Source organism: Podarcis filfolensis (assembly GCF_964270895.1).
Source record: "Podarcis filfolensis genome assembly, chromosome: 8".
Lineage (NCBI taxonomy): Eukaryota > Metazoa > Chordata > Lepidosauria > Squamata > Lacertidae > Podarcis > Podarcis filfolensis.
Window position 1 is genome coordinate 26292879 of NC_139611.1, and position 19451 is coordinate 26312329.

Sequence of the window (19451 nt, forward strand, 5' to 3'; positions counted from 1 at the left end):
ACGCAAGGAGTTATGATCACGGCATAACGGCCTTAACACTGTAAATTAATTCAACAGCACAATTGTTTTCAATCTTCATTTAAAACCAACTTTTGGTTAATCTCTCTTTAATGACACAGGAAATAGAAAGTCCCTTAATAAAAAAAAAAGTTATTAATATTTATTGCTCCTATTTTTACATGAAAAAATGAATAATTCATCAATTAACTTTACTATTAATTATATACTGCAAAATTAATATACTGCAAAGGTTCTGGAATACCAGTAGACACCCATCTCTCCAAAAGGCATTGAGTCAATGTCCATATGGGGTTTCCATAAGGGTGATGATTCTACACCAAATTTTGGTCATGGGGGTGGTGGCGAAGACGCTGGTAGTGTTCGGCTGTTTTCTCAGCTGGCTGTTAACCAGAAGGTTGGTGGTTTGAGCCTACCCAGGGACAGCTGTGGGCAGGATTCCTGTATTGCAGGGGGTTGGACTGGATAACCCTTGGGGTCCCTTCAAATTCTGCAATTCCATGACTGTCCCAAAGGGGCTGCTGATTAAATAATGTCTCAACAGATGCAGCCTCCCCAAGGTGTTTTGCTGCATGAGGAGAAAGGCAAGATGGTGCTCCCTTCTAAGGATGGGGGAGAAATTTACCGTATTTTTTGCTCTATAAGACTCACTTTTTCCCTCCTAAAAAGTAAGGGGAAATGTGTGTGCGTCTTATGGGGCGAATGCAGGCTGCGCAGCTATCATAGAAGCCAGAACAGCAAGAGGAATTGCTGCTTTCACTGCGCAGAGATCCCTCTTGCTGTTTTGGCTTCTGAGATTCAGAAGTTTTTTTCTTGTTTTCCTCCTCCAAAAACTAGGTGCGTCTTGTGGTCTGGTGTGTCTTATAGAGCGAAAAATACGGTAAATTATGTGAATTGGAAAAAAAACCAGTTAAGTGCATTAAAAGAAATGCACTTATCTGAACTTTGTGATGCAGTTCTGTAACCAAATAAAGTTTACAAAAAGGCACGTGTTCGAGGAATGCATGCATAACAATGAATACAAAAATGCATTATATTAAGAGAAATTGTTTCAAAAATGTGTCTATTTGTCAAAACTGTATTTATTAGGAGAAATCTGCACAGAAATTCTGAAGAATTTTCATGGGGATTTAAAAAAACAAAAACAAACGTAACTTCCTGCAGACATGTGAAATAAATTTAACACTGAAAAACTGAGAAAGTGGAACAAACCAAAACTGACAGAGCCTTCCATCCCTACTCTCATCCAATCAACAAAAAATAGAGGAATTAAAAAGTAACATTTATTATACAACCGAGAGACTTAGGCTGCACTAAGATGGCACTTTATTCCATCTTCACCTGTTAAATGTGTGATGTTTCACACAACATAAAAGCTATTTCTAGAAGTCTACTAGAGTCTGGTAGAAGTTTAGCAATAATTTCCGTGTTCATTGTTGCCAGAAAAAAAATCCACCTGCAACCCTGTTGACTCAGAAAATCATGGGAGTTTTGTGCTGTAATTTCATGTGACGAAATTTGGAGCAATATCCCGGCATACAGGTCTTTCCTGACATTTTAAATTTAGTGTAGCATGGTGGCATGTCAGTCCAAAAGCCGCGGTTCCCTAATGCAACAGATACCGCTGTGCAAAAGGAACACTGACATCAGGTCAGAAGTGCCGGCATTATGATCTGCAAAATTATAACTGCTGTCTGTGGGTTCCTGGCTCACCTGGATGTTACAACTACCATCAAACACTGAAAACAGAATTCATGAATAGTGCTTCAGTGTTTTCAGACAACACCCCAGGTATCACACAAGCTGAGCCTCTGACAACCTCCTGCCTCCAGGATCCAGTTCACATTTGTTAACCTCCTCCTCACACCCATAAAAAGGTAAAGGTAAAGGACCCCTGACAGTTAAGTCTAGTCGCAGATGACTATGGGGCTGCGGCGCTCATCTCGCTTTACATGCCGAGGGAGCCGGCGTTTGTCCGCAGACAGTTTACCAGGTCATGTGGCCAGCGTTACTAAGCCACTTCTGGTGCAACAGAACACCGAAACCAGAGCAGCGCACGGAAATGCTGTTTACCTTCCTGCCGCAGCGGTACCTATTTATCTACTTGCACTGGAGTGCTTTCAAACTGCTAGGTTGGCAGGAGCTGGGACCGAGCAAAGGGAGCTCAACCCATCGTGGGGATTTGAACCGCTGACCTTCTGATCGGCAAGCCCAAGAGGCTCAGTGGTTTAGACCACAGCTCCTACGGCCCTAAAATACCTCCCCCTCCACCTCACAAAATCCCTTTTCTTTTTTTTATTGCATTTATGTCCCACTTTTTTCTCCAATGAGCTTTAGGTGGTGTACGTGGTTCCCCGTCCCCTTCCTCATTTAATTCCCATGTTAACCTGAGGTAGCTCAGTTACAGCATGAGATTTTTCATCTCAGGGTTGTGGATTCGAGACCTGTGTTGGGCAAAAGATTCCTGCATTGCAGGAGGTTGGAGTAAATGACCCTCGTGGTCCCTTCCAACACCATGATTCTATGACCATCTACAAACCCTGAGGTTAGGCTGAGAGGCAGTGACTGGCCCCCAAGTCACCCAGTGAGCTTCATGGTTGAGTGTGGATTCGAACCCAGGTCTTAGTCCGACACTCGAACCACCAAACCACACTGGCTCTCTTCCGTCTCTTTTCTACATCTCTTCCTTGCCGGCAAAGCCACCAACCTGCTACCCACAATCAAACAGGATAAGTCTCCAAGTTGCCCCAGTGCAAAAGAAGAGGAAGGGGATTAGGGGAGAGCTCATAATTCCAGCAGGGCTCATACACCTGTCTCTGCAAGGATTTCAGAAAGCCATTTTTTGCACCAGTTAGAGAAAAGACACAAAAGGGAAAGGTCTCCCCTGAGACCACCAACAAAAGAAGCCGGTTGTTTTTGGAAGGTGGGGAGAGGCGCACATTTGCTTTCCTAGGAATCGGGCCATTCGAAAAGCTTCATGATTTATTAGGTGAGAATTTATCACAGGAAGAAAGGCTGCTCCCCCATCCAGTAGCCCTTGTCTGCCGGGGGGGGGCGGGGAGAGAAAGAAAGTGACTCTTGTTTTCCTAAAAGCTGGCAGAGGGAAATTAAAATGCTAAAAATAAAACCAGGAGGTAGCCGAAGTAAAACTAAATTACCACAAATAGATACTGACACCGCATGTAAATTGCTATTGATTCGCCAGAGTACAGTGCCGCAGAACTTTGGGGTTTCAGAAATATTAATCATTGCCAACTCCTGCTGCCTAGAAATGTTACACAGCAACTTCCTTGGTGCAGACTCTCCCAACACACAGGTATGTTTTATAGGAAGCAAGGAGAAGAGCCAGTTGTGTGGGCCCAAACGAATGAATGGCAAGGGGGCAAATATGAATTGTGAAGGAAATCGCTCCTAGTCCTCCACATGTCTACCTTTCTTTCTAGCCAAACAGCCAGCTGTGCCCTGCCTGAGCTGAAGTTTTGCAAGGTGGAGACAAGACAAGCCCAAAAGGTGGGTGTGGACAGAGTGGCTAGGAGGGTTTGTCTGTAGTAATGTGAGTGCAACAAGTGGTGTCAGAAGTGGCATCCCACAGTGAAAAGCCCACAATTGCTTCCCCAAGGGATGAAGTGGGGTAAACAAAGGCCCAGATCTGATTACTAATGTGCCCATGCACCCATCTGCATGAGTTGGTACACAGTTGGCATGCTTAACTCCCGGGTGTCACCCCCCTCAAAAGAAGAGAGCCTGCCCCACACAGAGCCCTTAGTGCATGCCGGGACCAGGAAGAGCCAGCAGACACTACTGGAGAGCTCTAGGGCAGCACCCAGGTAGCATGTCTGCCCTTAGACTAAGAACAGAGACTCAGAAATGCACCCCAGCCTGAGCTTCCACTATGCCACAAGACTCTGTCTCTCTCACACACATGTTCACCCCCAGGGCCACGAGAACAAAGGCGGCAGCAGATGCAGATCAAAAGCTGTGTCAAAAGGACAACACAGGGGCTTCCTTCACCCACTGAGAGTAAGACCTAGGCTTAAGTACCTCCAGGATCCCATACTCTCCAACATTCCTCAGATGAACATAGGGACATTCTATTCCACTTCAGTATCACTGCTTGAGCATTTCCTCCTGGTCAAGTACAAAAGTTATATGCAAACTTTCTTTGGATCAATACAATGACATTTGGAATGGGTTTACACAGAATATATTAAGTTACCCACAATCATTTGTGTATTAGGAAAATAAGAATATAAAAACCTGCATATTAATGTATGGTAATGTAACATTATTTTTTCTCTTTTTTTCATTATCTCTCTCTCACTCACTTTCTTTTTTTCCTCACTCTACCATTTTAAATATAAAATACTCTTAATGAAATATTATTTTTTTAAAAGTACAAAAGTTATTAGAGGAAACACACAGAAACTGAGGTATTTTAAGCACAACAGTTTTTGAATTTATGTTCTGCGTTTAGGGAAGCCCGGGTTGTGGGGAAGGGGGGGACTTCAATAAATATAACTAACCAACCATGATACTATCATAGAATAGAATATCCCTATTTTCATCTAAGTAACATTGGAGGGTATCTTATCACGGCCCTCCACTGGTGTACCAGGAATTCGCTGGGGATGCCAGTTTGGCTGTAAGAATTGCTGGCAGGCTGGTGTCAATGCAACACTGATCTTAAAGGTAAAGGTAAAGGAACCCCTGACTGTTAGGTCCAGTTGCGGATGACTCTGGGGTTATGGCGCTCATCTTGCTTTATTGGCCGAGGGAGCCGGCGTTTGTCCACAGACAGCTTCTGGGTCATGTGGCCAGCATGACTAAGCTGCCTCTGGCGAAACCAGAGCAACGCACGGAAATGCCATTTACCTTCCCGCAGGAGTGGTACCTATTTATCTACTTGCACTTTTTGGTGTGCTTTTGAACTGCTAGGTTGGCAGGAGCTGGGACTGAACAACGGGAGCTCACCCTGTTGCGGGGATTCGAACCGCTGACCTTCTGATTGGCAAGCCCTAGGCTCTGTGGTTTAAACCACAGTGCCACCAGCGTCCCATAACATTGATATTGCCCGGCCGCTAAAAGGAGCATCAGAAAATTTCTGCAGCAGCTGGATCAGTCCGAAGACCCATCTACTCCAGCACCCTGTCCTCACGCTGGCCAACCAGACACTGCAAAGTGGAGCCCACCACAATCAGGACATGAGTGCAACAACAGGACTTTCCCCAATCATATATCCCCCTGTAACTGGTATTCGGAGCCATTTGCTACCTTCAGCAGTGGAAGTAGTACACAGGTTTTAAAAAAGAGGAAAAGGTAAAGGCCCCTGGATGGTTAAGTCCAGTCAAAGGCGACTATGGGGTTGCGGCGCTCACCTCGCTTCACGTGTTTGTCCACAGACAGCTTTTCCAGGTCCTGTGGCCAGCATGACTAAACCACTTCTAGCGCAATGGAACACCATGACGGAAACCAGAGCGCACAGAAACACCGTTTACCTTCCCGCCAGAGCGATACCTATTTATCTACTTGCAATGGTGTGCTTTCGAACTGCTAGGTTGGCAGAAGCTGGGACAGAGCAATGGGAGCTCACCCCATCACGGGGATTTGAACCACCGACCTTCCAATCGGCAAGCCCACGAGGTTCAGTGGTTTAGACATCCTGGCTGGTAGGTGTTGGTAGTCAGATTCATGGAGGAGCAGACTCAGTTTGCTCTGTGGAGCTTATTCCCAGAGGAAGTGCATGGTGGGGGGTGGCAGATTTCAGAATATTATGGCCTTTTAAGTAATGCTATGCATGGCACAAGGCTTATACAAGCGGCTCATCTTACTGGATGTTACAAGTGGGTGTGGGTGCATACACAACACACATACTTAGTTCCCCCCAAAAAAACAACAACAGAAGGCCTTTTCGTTTGTTTCCTTGGAGAATATACACCATGGAAGCTGGAGAATGAGGGGCTGTCTGATGTTTCCCAAAATTAGTCATGACAAGGAACCTGGTGGGGCCCAAAACACATCTCCACCCCCACCCCCCACGGCTCCCACCCCCCAACCTCGTTTTTGTTCACTGCAAGAACGCATAATTAATTTCCACGATTTTGTGTAGAAACTGCAAAGTATTCCGGATTCCTGTGATGCTACTGTACTTCTCGACCATTTCATGTATTCATTTATTTCCTCGCTGCCGCCGCCGCCCCCCACCCCCACCCAAGCCATGCTAATGACTGCCAGCTCTGCTGTAGATTAGCTGGCCAATTAAAAAACAACCACAACAACAAGCAAACAAATGAGATTACAAGGGAGGGAACATCAAGGAGAAGGCATCGCGAAATGTACTTTGTTGATCTATCTTGATGTGGCATTTAGTTTTTAATTAGTTTTAATAATACTCAAGTTGATGCATTAGCATATTTTCTAACCACGACCAAAAGGAAAACCCCAAAGGAACCACCATGGGAATTTCTGGCACTACAGTCCTCCCACATCTTGGTGGAAAACCCATTTATTATTGTTGTGTTGTTGTTATCCTGATGATATCAACAGAAATCCCAATGGCTGTCAGTGTGGGGCTGGATGCCTTGCGCCATTCATTTTCATGGAGGTCGCTTTCCACACAATAATGGTCCTAGCACTGTCACATGACCTTGTTCGCCTGCAGTTATTCTCATAGATTCCCACCCCACCCCCCTTAGTTATCACTTCCCAAGCAGAGCAGGTCTCACTCCAGCAATAAGCTGATGCAATCAGAAGCAAGGATTTAAGATAGCAGATCTCGGATAGCAATCTCATAATAGCAGTCATTTATCACCGAAATATGGTTGGGTTTCTGGCACAAGATCTGCAGCCCAAGATCCGGCCTGTCACGTTTCAGATCAATTTCCTCTGCAGAACCTTCCTGAGGAATGTCTCCTGCCTACCCTCTATTTTTTTTTTTAAGATATTTATTAAGATTTTTTAAAGTATTACAATAAAATGGAAAAAAAATAACAATAACAAAAATACAAAATAAAAATAATTAAAAACACACAAATTTTCCATTGCTTATTTTCCTTTAGCCTGTTTCCCAGACCTCCTCATACCTCCCTTTTTTGTATTCCACCTCAAATTGTCGGTTCAGCAAATCCTTACCATTATGTTTTTACCTATTTATAACCCTTTTTTCATATTCTCTTAAAGCATTACAGCTGGAAACCACTTAATTTCTATCCAACATCATTCTAACATTCGTTAATTTTACAATATTTCTGTAGATAATCTTTAAATTTCTTCCAATCTTCTTCCACCGACTCTTCTCCCTGGTCTCGGATTCTGCCAGTCATTTCTGCCAATCCCATATAGTCCATCACCTTCATCTGCCATTCTTCCAAAGTGGGTAAATCTTGTGTCTTCCAATACTTTGCAATAAGTATTCTTGCTGCTGTTGTAGCGTACATAAAAAAAATTCTGTCCTTCTTTGGCACCAATTGGCCGACAATGCCCAGAAGGAAGGCCTCTGGATTCTTCAGGAAGGTATATTTAAATATCTTTTTCATTTCATTATATATCATCTCCCAGAAAGCCTTGATTCTTGGGCACGTCCACCAAAGGTGAAAGAATGTACCTTCAGTTTCTTTACATTTCAAACATTTATTATTGGGCAAATGATATATTTTTGCAAGCTTGACTGGGGGCTCCTGCCTACCCTCTAAGCCTGTTGGTCTTGTGCTCTAATAATGCCCTCCTCCACTGTAATGTTTCTAGGGGTTGCTCGTGCGTAAATCGACGCCACACCTGGCTAGGTTACCTGGGTGAACCCTTTCTGTCTGGACAGCCACTCACCCGTGGCTGTCTCCATCGCTGGCAGGATCCATCAGTGGGCGTTTCTTGAACTTCTTCCAGCAAAGAAGCTCTTTGACGCCTAGTCTCCTCCTACTCTCCCTGTGCGGAAGCCTTCTGCGCAGGGAGGGTGTGGGCAGCGGAGGACCCGTGCTCTCCCCGCTGGTCTCCGGCGAGGAGTCCTGGAGCCACCTCGCCGATTCCCCCTTCTGCCCCCCTTCTCCACTGGTGCTACGCTGAATTCCTTCCCCAGAAGATGGGCTGCTTCTCTCCCTCCCGGGGCGCTCTCCGGCACCCCTCTGGAGCCCTCCCTCTCCCTCGGGCTCCGATGGCAGTTCTCTGACATCCACCAACCATTAGGAGGGCCCAATGCAAATAAATAGAAAGTACATTTTATATGTGGTGGACTTGTAGAGTAGCTAAGTTTGCTAGCAGGTTTGGCATTAAATACGGCAGTAAAAGTTATTTTGGGAATAAAGTTGAGAAAAGAAGGTATAGATTAACTATAATATGCAGCAGCGGAAGTTAACCATTAGAAAACCATGGAAGGATGGGAGGGAAGACGACTTTTTAAGTGAATGTGTATGGGAAAATGTTTGATTAATTGTATTTTATTTGTGAAAAATATATAAATATATATATATTATCTTATTTTATGGGATCATACCAAAGGTCTGTGTAGTTCAGTATGCTCCTCCTTGCAATGATCCATAAGATCCATTGCTTCCAAGAGGCCCACCAGCAAGACTGTTCCTTAGTTTGTTCAATAATATATTTGTTAACTGCCTCCTTCAAAAGATACCAGGGTGGTACAGAAAGTGTGAATAAAATCTAAGTCACATGCAGAATTGAAGAAACTAACAAACAGATGTAAGAAGAGCCTGCTTGATCAGCCCAATGGCCCACCAAGTCCAGCATCCTGTTCTCACAGGGGTCAACTAGATGGCTGCGGGGAAATCTCAAGCAGGATCCAAGCACAAGAGCCCTCTCCCTTCCCATGGTCTCCAACAACTGGTATTCAAAAGCATTGCTGTCTCCCGCTGTGGAGGCAGACCATAGCCATTGTGACTAGTAGCCATCAGTAGACTTGTCTAATCCTCTCTTAAAGCCATCCAAGTTGGTGGGCATCACTTTGATGTCGTTGGCATCGCTTAATATTGTGCAAGTGAATCCCACAGCTTTAACTATGGACGGTTTGTTTATTTCTTAATGTTGCAAACTTCATTTACAAATCGGGGAAACGCTGTAAAGTCATGCAGAAGGCTGCAAGGAGCGGGGCCTTCTTAGTGGTAGTGTCCTCCTTATCGGGCTCTAAAGGAGACACTTACAGGCTCTCTCATTCTCCTTCCAGCAGCTGTTTGTTGGAGGATAGCTACTCAGACAGGCTTTGGTAGATGTTTCTGCCGCCACGATCATTTTCTCCGCTGATTGGTGTTGTGTTGATTTAGAAATCATTTTAATAGATTGTGTTTTTAATTGTCTCCTGAGCCACCCCAACAGCAAGAGGGGGGGCGGATGTTTGATTTTTAAAAATAATAATAATATCAGAACCTACAGCGGCTGCAAGAGGGATCCTTCCAGCTCACATTATGCATCATTTTATTAAGAAACTCTATGAAACTGTCACGGCCGTGCAATTCATTTTTATTAATTTTCTCAAACAAAATTAGTAGTGGGGGCAGGGAGAGGGGGAAAGAAACAACCCAAAAGAATGTTCCAGTCCAGTGCAGGATCAATGTCATTAATTCTTTAATACCAAGAGGCCTGTTTGTATGAACTCAGCACTAAACTGCAGCAATTAATTTCAATATATTATATAAATTCCAAAGCAAATTCAAACAAGTAATTTAAGGTCCTTGAACAGCAATTGTGTGCACAACAACACACACACACACACACACACACACAGGCACGAACGCACACATTCAGTCTTTTTTTCTCCTTCTCCCGGGACAGCAGGGCTTTCAAGTATAATCGCAAAGGAGCAGGATATTGTAATATTAATAGAAATCCTGCTATTTTTGTGCCTTGCCTTCAGCAGACTAAAGAAACCCTCAAAGTTTTATGGGGTACTGCGGGGAGGAGGGGGAGTAACTCTTTCTGCAAATACATCCATAATCAGACATTTTAATGCTGCGGCTGATTTCCACCCCACCCCCCGACTTTGCATAAGAGAACATTTGATCGTTCAATAGGTTGACTCGGCACCAGGTCGGGATGATCTGCTTTCGCTTTCACGATAACTCTCAAGTCAGGAAACGGCATTTCCCACCCTTGGCTGCTGTTCAGCAGAAAGGAAGGGAAGGGGAGAGAGGAGACAGAAAGAGGGTGGAAAACCTTCACCAGTCGGAAGAAAAACGGCAAGGCAGACTCCATGCATGAAGCCCTTGGGGTCTGATCCTGGCCCAGGCCATCCTATGCTTGCACGGACAGCTTCCTCCCTTGTATACTGGTGCTTCGGCAAGGAGCAACTCAAGGCTGCAGAGTTGAGAATTAAGGGCTATGCTGAAAATCTATTTATTTACAATTTGCCCTCGTTGCTTGCACTCCACTCCAAGGTCCCAGGGCAGGGAGCACCTGCAGCCATTGAGTTATCCCAAGCAGCCAGGGGGAGAGGCTGTGATTAGTGTTAGAGCATCTGGTTTGCATGAAGAATATCCACAGAGTCCCCAGTTAAAGTCTCCCAGGTAGCAAGACCGGAGCACCCATCTCCCTGCCTGCCATGGTTCCCAAGCGTGAGCTCAACACATCCCTGCTGATTTTAAAAGGGGGCCGCCACCACTTCATAGCCTGTCACCAACCTTCTTATCAAACACAATGGGACATAAACTTATATATAAGCTATAACCCCCTTGTTTTAAGTAAATGGCGCATGAGGCCATTTTGCCTACTGGAAGGAACTGTGCCAGGGTCTCCTTTTATTTTTGGCATCAACGCAACCTTAGGAACGCCTGCTTCTTGGGAGAAAAGGGATGACAAACCTAGACAGCATCTTAAAAAGCAGAGACATCACCTTGCCAACAAAGGTCCGTATAGTTAAAGCCATGGTTTTCCCAGTAGTGATGTATGGAAGTGAGAGCTGGACCATAAAGAAGGCTGTTCGCCAAAGAATTGATGCTTTTGAATTATGGTGCTGGAGGAGACTCTTGAGAGTCCCATGGACTGCAAGAAGATCAAACCTATCAATTCTTAAGGAAATCAGCCCTGAGTGCTCACTGGAAGGACAGATCGTGAAGCTGAGGCTCCAATACTTTGGCCACCTCATGAGAAGAGAAGACTCCCTGGAAAAGCCCCTGATGTTGGGAAAGATTGAGGGCACAAGGAGAAGAGGACAACAGAGGACGAGATGGTTGGACAGTGTTCTCGAAGCTACCAGCATGAGTTTGACCAAACTGCGGGAGGCAGTGGAAGACAGGAGTGCCTGGCGTGCTCTAGTCCATGGGGTCACAAAGAGTCGGACACGACTGAACAACTAAACAACAACAACAACCATGTGTTACTCCCAACAGCAGTTCTCGAGTCTTGCTAAAATTTTGTCCTCCTGACTAACTGATTGCCAAGGAGTCAGATGTCAAACCAAGCAACAGGCAAGTAAAGAGAATGGAATTTGACTTGCGTCGCTTTACATGTCATGGGGTTCGGGAGTGGAGAGAGAAAAAGAATTGGGGGGGGACCCCAACATCCTGTTTTCATGGTGGCCAACCAGGTGCCGAAATGGGAAACCCGCAAGCAGGACCCCAGCACAAGTTTGCCTACGAGCTGGGATCTTCTGCACCTATCCCTGAATTTAGGAATACTATTTTGCTCTGTACAAAACCCCAACAAATGAGGGCATTCTCAGGACAGCAAGACCAAGCCTTGCCCAAGGCTCCAATCTGGACAGTCCACTCCTCTTCCCCAATTTCTGATGCTTCCAAAATTTCTGATGTTTCAGAACTGGGCTTGGAATGGGAGGCTTCACAAACACAATTATTGTGTCTTTGAGCTGAGGCTTTCCCTCCGTAACCCCTAATTTTTCCTCTATGTTTTTCTTCAAAAATTGGCCTGGTCAGCAGCTACATGAGAAGCTTTCTGGGAGCCCCACGCCAGTTCTTTCGAGTTCTATCACGGAAGAAAAGTTGGCTATAAAATGTGTTGAATAATAAATGTTGAACTCAGAGGTGCCAACTTGTATAAAATATTGCGGGGGCCAAGGTAAGGCCTGCCCCACATAATTGATCACAGGACACAGTGCACACACAGCATTTGAATAGGAATCCCTATCAATTTTGTAGGGGCCTGGCACCCTTCAAATATTTTATTGCGGGGGCAGGAGTCCCCCCAGACCCTAGGAGTTGGCTCCTATGGTTGAACTCATTGCAGCTGAAATTTATCTATCCCTTGCAAAAGAATCCAATGCTCCCCACTGCAAATTCTGACACTTTAATATGCAACAAATCATGTTGACCGTATTCACTGATTATTTGACAGAAGATATCCAGTTTTAATACCTGAAAACACTTCAAGAGTTTGGAAGGCAGTTGTGCTTGGCCCCTTGCGATAGCTGGAGTGCCACAGAACTTCTGAATCTGACATAACACTCAGAGATGTCCCTCTAAAATGACACTCTTATTACATGCTTACCTGGCCGTAAGACCCCCTGAACGTAACAGAATGTACCTTAGGGAAAGGATTCGCATTTCGAGATGAAAGCACCATATTCAAAATGGAACTTAAATTCCACATTTTGAATGGCAACCTCTGAATATTGCTGAAATGTCAGCTATTTGCAAATGTTAATCTCACTGCAATTCCTTACAGAGCAAAAAGAAATAGAAGGGGAGATGTTCTACCTCCCGCCTCCCAAATTGTGTCATTAATCTGTTGTTATTTCAATCTCTTGATGGCCCTTTACCACAAAGCACCAGGGCAGGTTACAACAATTAAAAAAATTACAGATTATGATCAAGAGAATGGTAAGGGTCCTAAAATACGTATCTTGGGTGTCGTAGGCCAGGGTGAAGAGATGCCTCTTCAGCATAACACGAGAAGGACTGAGTGACATTGCCAGGCACACTTCTGGAGGGAGGGAGTTCCACAACTTAGGGGCTGCTTCTGAGAAGGCCCTCTCCCGAGCTACCACCACACCTGGACTTCTGAAGGTGGTGGAGCTATCAAGAGGAGCTCTCAAGTCACCTTTAATTCCAATAAGCCTCTCTCCCTGTCATTCTGAAGAAGACCTGTAATTCAGTAACATCTGCGGCCCGAAGAAAATGACCCAAAACAGCCTTCCCGAAACACAAACCTTTGCAGAGAATAGAGTTAAGAAAAATAATAACAACCAGATTAAAAAAACCCCAACCCAACATACTTCTCAACCCTACTGAAAATGTCCACAATTTTTGCGCTGCACGAAAACACACCTTCTGTTCTCATTTGTTGTAGCTGAGGCTGAGCAAAATTACTACAGTTCTAAAAGCTGGGAGACCTTGTAGCAATTACGACCTAAAGTGTATACAATAGGTCTTCCAGGTGTGCCCTTTCCTGGGAAAGCGGGCTGGGGCTGGTGGTGGTAGGGTCTCATCACAGCAAGCTTAATCCAACAGGACAACAGACAATCTCAGATTCACCCGCACAACTTTCCCTTCAGTTCTGGTTCCCTTTGCTGTCTGGTATAAAATGGTTTGCAGCAATTGGGAACACTGCAGACTTGAGCAGACGACACCCCTTCGCTCAGCCAAGCCTTCGAAATCCATCCCTCTCAACAGAAACAATTAAACGTTAAGCCATCAGGTTTCAGCCTCCCCCCTCCCCACCTGTCAAGACTGCAGATGGCCTGGTTTTAATCAGTCTGATTTCATTCAATAAAATACTCATTAAGTCAATTAATGAGACTTTGGTGTCACAAGCTATCAAGCATGACTTGGTGGGCTGCTGGTTCTTCTGCAGCCTGGCCCCCACCCCATCGAGCCCCTCCCTGCCTTTTGCCTTCACTGGGTGACCAATGAATTGATTTAGCCAGTCAAGTAAAATCAGGAGCAAAATAGATCAATGGGCATTTTCACAAGAAGGAGGGCTTTTTTGGGAATCTTACCTGGTTTTAGGGGAGGTTGTTAGCCATTCTTCATGTTTCTCAAATGTTATTAGATATGCAGCAATTTCCTGAAAGAGGAAAAAAACAGGGGAGGGTTAGATTATGAATGAGTGAATGAAGCTTATTAATTGCACCGCACAAGCATCTCACAAATGGTGAGAAAATGAAAAGAAAAACCATTAAAAATCAGTGCTTTCACTTCTCTAAAAAGCGTTTCTCTTGATGAGAGCAGGGATCACGGCAAATCATCAGCTGTCAGGGGACTTTGACATCACCAAAGACTGGGGCATCATGCCTATGCATCTTGATCATTCACCAGGCCTTACACACACACACACACACACACACACACACACACACACACCAATCCGGTCCAATGCCTCTACAGCCCCTTCTACCCCCTCCCTCCAGAGAGCAGAGCCCAGAGCTGGGGACTGGGACATCAACAACCAGACACCAGAAGGGTTGGCCACATTCAACCTTCTCCATGTAGCCTTCTTGTTACCCCCTTGAACACACTTTCATTGTGAGTTCCTCTGGGGGCCAATCAGGCTGTAAAGTATTCAAAATACATATTCAAAATAACTTCTGAACAGACAACCTTTGGCTCCTCCTGTCCTTGAAGTCTTTCCTGCTCCAGCTGGTCACGACAGGGAGGGAAGAATTATGTATCACAGTCACAGACCAATAAAACTCTGTGAGAAAATAAAATAATCCTGTCAACCAAGAAATGGCGCCCAAGTCTGCAGTCTTTCCTCCCGCTTCCTAACCCCTTTTCCTTTCGTGTCATGTCTTTTAGATTGTGAGCCTGATGGTGGCGATGGTCTGATCGCTGACATTTGACAACTGTTCTGGGGAAACCTGGTATGTTTGTTTGTTTGTTTGTTTGTTTGTTTGTTTGTTTGTTTGTTTCACCTAAAGAGCAGGCTAAGAATACTTAATAAAAAAGTAAGTGTGTGTGCGCACGTGTGTGTATGCGCCGTGGTCTCTCATATTTGTTTCTCCCTGGATTATCTGATCTTCATTCCAAAGTGGAACCGAGACCTCGGTCATTTCAGTTGCCATTTCCAAATTTTGTACAGAGTGCACTGCAGGTGTGTGGTTTGTCACGACTGAACAGGCTCCTTCCATTCCTCTGCATCTTTCCCCTCACTGCCAGGTGAGCAGCCTGCAGGTAGGCGGTGCCATGATGTCAAGTGGGGAAGACGATGTGGTGCCCCAAACATGTGGTGCTGGACACTGTCTGGGGGGCAACACCTTGGCTACCACTGGTAAAGGGAAGAGGACAGGAGGAACAGAGAGCAGTGGCGAAACGGGCACTCCAATTCTGGAACTGAATCCAAGGGGCCCCCTCTGAAGCAGATCATGCAACCCCCTTTGATCCCTTTGATTTGCATGTACAGTGGTACCTCGGGTTACAGATGCTTCAGGTTACAGACTCCGCTAACCCAGAAATAGTACCTTGGGTTAAGAACTTTGCTTCAGGATGAGAACAGAAATTGTGCGGTGGCACGGCAGCAGCGGGAGGCTCCATTAGCTAAAGTGGTACCTCAGGTTAAGAACAGTTTCAGGTTATGAACGGACATCCAGAACGAATTATGTTCTTAACCCAAGGTACCACTGTATATGGCTTGCTCCTTGCCCCTTCCTCCTCCTGCCTGGCCCCCCACCATCCACATAAATCAAGCCAGACCTGCCCCAGCTGACATTTAAACTGTGCAATCCCCTTCTCTGTACACTTCCTTTGTCCTGCTCAGAAATGAAAAGCCTTTTTTGTTTAGAGAGAATAATTAACAGCCAGAAGAAGCAAAATACTGCAAGGACGGGGAAAGGTTACAGTAAGACAAATTGTTTCTTTGCAGGGTTCCTAACTCTAACGAGCAGCTTAATCAACTGAAACTTCAGTTGACTGAGTGAGCGGTGCCATTTTTAATCAATGGGCTGAGAGAGCTAACAGAAAGCCACCCTTGATAAGTGTGCTTTGCGGCTGCCGTTCCTGGGGGCTTACTGTAACCGGGAACGAAAAGGGAAGCTGTGAGAGGGGCCTCTGAGCTAAGCTTTCCTCCGACATCTCAATAAGGGGGCAGGCACTGAGACTTTTGGATAATGTGCAGATTTAAACGGCTTGGTTAAAACGCCGGTGATCCATCAATTACGCTGATGGACATCTCTGCTTCTCTGAAGCCACAGACACATTTTCATGTCAACAGGCGTGAGAACAAAATACAAATCGCCACTGGTAAGTGTTGTAAGAGATTTAATCCTTCATCCCTGGCAAGGCAAGAGGCGACTCTTCCCCTTCCCCTTCCCCTTCCCCCTCCCCCCCAGACACATATAACAATCCCAGTCAGGAAACCCAAAATGAGAAGCAACAACCCACGACCCCCTTTCTGAAGCTAATTGGGGATCTGTTTGCCGACTTGGATGACATACAGATAGAATTGCCAGCATTGTCATGTTGTTTACTCGGTTTATTAAAATATTTCTATAGGGCCAGCTATGCATTGGGGTGGCAGCTATACGCACCACAGTCAGGAGTGTGTTCCACAACCCACCGCCAGAAAAAGAAGAACTTTTGGGAGCAGTTGGAGGAAAGTAGAGTAACTACACCATGTCTCTGCAGTTATTAAGTTGGAACATTCATGGATTTAACTCCCCGGAGAAGAGGAAGAAAGTCTTTCATTTATTGAAAAAGGAACAATTGGACTTAATTTGCTTACAGGAAACACATGTGATAAGGCTACACAGGAAAGTACTGATTAATAAAAGATTGGGCCAAGAGTTTATTTCATCGGATAAGGTTAAAAAGAGAGGAGTTGTTATCTACGCCAAAGAGAGCCTATCACCAAAATTTGTTTTTAAAGATGAACAAGGAAGATTTATGGCAATTGAAATTCAAGCACAAGGAGAAAAATTTTTGATAGTAGGAGTTTATGCACCAAATGAGGGGAAATCTGAATTTTTTAAGAAATTGCATGAGACATTGTTGGACTATATGGATTACAACATTATTATGATGGGAGATATGAATGGAGTGGTATCTACAAATATGGACAAGTCGCAGAGACAGGTTGTAACTAAAGATGACAGACTACCAAAAACTTTTTTTAACTTGACTGACAATATGGACTTGATTGACATTTGGAGAACTAAGAACCCCTTAGGGAGAGAGGGAACATTCTTCTCTGAAGCCAAAATGACATGGACAAGAATTGACCAAATATGGATAACTAGAGGACTGGCACCTAAGACTCGAAAAGTGGAAATTTGCCCAAAAACTTGCTCCGACCATAATGCTGTGAAGATGGAGATGAAACTAACACCAATCGGTTCCTTCAGATGGAGGATGAATGACACCTTGTTTAGAGATCAAGAGGTTACCATGAAGGCCCAAAAAATCTTGAGAGACTATTTTGAGATAAATTTGAATACCACGGTTGAAAAAAGAGTAATCTGGGATGCAAGTAAAGCGGTCATGAGAGGGTTTCTGATCCAACAGAATGCAATAAAGAAGAGAATCCTAAATGAGAAAAAAGATAAAATCTTGGAAAAAATAAAAGAAGGAGAGAAGAAATTAAGAGCGAAACCAAAGTCGCAAGAGATTCTGAGAGAAATAAAGTTATATCAAGTACAATACATGAAAATGATAAACCAGGAAGTAGAATGGAAAATTAAGCAGATGAGACAAAAGACATTTGAATCGGCTAATAAATGCGGGAAATTGTTAGCCTGGCAGATGAGAAAGAGACAAAAATTAAACACTATCACAAATTTGGATGTGGAAGGAAAGAACATACAGAATCCATTGGAGATTAGAAAGTGCTTCCAGAGATATTTTAAACAACTATATACACAAGGGCCACAGAAAGAGACTGATATAGACCAGTTTTTAAAAACAAACGGATTACAAAAAATCTCTCAAGAAAACAAGATAATGCTGAACCACAAAATTACAGAACAGGAGGTAGAAGGTGCCATTCAGAATATGCAGTTGGGTAAATCTCCAGGGCCGGATGGTTTAACATCAAAATACTATAGATGTTTGAAAGATTGGTTAATTCAGCCACTAAAGGAGGTTTGTAATGAAATTTTGGAGGGGAAAAAGGCGCCAGAGTCGTGGAAGGAAGCTTACATTACACTTATACCGAAAACTGAGTCTGAAAAGACACAACTTAAGAACTACCGCCCCATATCCCTGCTCAATGTGGATTACAAAATTTTTGCTGATATTTTGGCTAATAGATTAAAAAAGGTACTAGTTGAAGAGATACATAAGGACCAAGATGGCTTTCTCCCAGGTAGACAATTGTCTGACAACACGAGGAATATAATTAACATTTTGGAGAAGTTGCAAGTGAACATTAATACCAAAGCAGTTTTAATTTTTATAGATGCGGAAAAAGCCTTTGACAATATTTCTTGGAATTTTATGAAGAAAAATCTTCAGGGAATGGGGGTGGGTCAAGGGTTTGAAAATGGTATAAGTGCAATTTACTCAGAACAAAAGGCTAAGTTAATAGTCAATAATGTGATGACAGAGGAATTTAAGATAGAGAAAGGGACACAAAAAGGCTGCCCAATTTCCCCATTGCTTTTTATTTCGGTCCTGGAGGTTCTCCTAAATATGATTAGAAGGGACCGTCTGATTAAAGGTATTCAGGTCGGAGCCAAACAATACAAATTGAAAGCTTTTGCAGATGACCTAGTTTTGACGTTACAGGAGCCAGAATCTAGTACGAAAAGAGTATTAGAATTGATTCAAGAATTTGGTCATGTGGCAGGATTTAAGTTGAATAAGCTAAAAACCAAAGTTTTAGAGAAAAATTTTACACCAATTGAGAAAGAGAGGTTTCAGAAGGAGACAGGTTTAACATTAGTTAAGAAAGTAAAATACTTGGGGGTTAATATGACTGCTAAGAATTTAAATTTATTTAAAGAGAATTATGAGAAATGTTGGACAGAAGTGAAAAAAGATTTGGAAATATGGTCAAATTTGAAGCTTTCCTTGTTGGGTCGAATTGCAGCTATAAAGATGAATGTATTGCCAAAAATGTTATTTCTGTTTCAGTCATTGCAAATTCTGGACAAGATGGACTGTTTCAAGAAGTGGCAGAAATATATTTCTAGATTTGTCTGGCAGGGCAAGAAGCCCAGAATAAAATTTAAAATACTAACTGACGTAAAGGAAAGAGGTGGATTTGCACTGCCAGACTTTAAACTTTACTATGAATCAGCAGCATTCTGCTGGTTGAAAGACTGGCTGCTTCTTGAGAACACAGACATTTTGGACCTAGAAGGTTTCAACAATGTTTTTGGGTGGCATGCATATTTGTGGTACAACAAGGTTAAAGCACATAAAGCATTTAAAAACCATATTGTCAGGAAAGCATTGTTTAATGTCTGGATAAGATACAAAGACTTATTGGAAAATAAAACCCCAAGGTGGTTGTCACCAATGGAAGCCAAGGCTCAGAAAAAGCTCAACATGGAGGCCAAATGGCCGAAATAATGGGAAATATTGGAACAAGATGGAGACAAATTGAAA

The 19451-nt window shown here is 43.9% G+C and overlaps 1 protein-coding gene across 4 annotated transcripts in view; it reads right to left on the reverse strand.

The window, feature by feature from the left end:
* The window catches only part of CAMTA1 (calmodulin binding transcription activator 1), a 701783-nt gene that overhangs the window by 486695 nt on the left and 195637 nt on the right, over positions 1-19451 (reverse strand). For all 4 annotated transcript variants that reach the window (XM_083628408.1, XM_083628407.1, XM_083628410.1 and 1 more), the window contains exon 3: positions 13907-13974. In XM_083628408.1, the coding sequence (XP_083484534.1) occupies positions 13907-13974 (68 nt within the window). The remainder of the gene's footprint in view (positions 1-13906; positions 13975-19451) is intronic.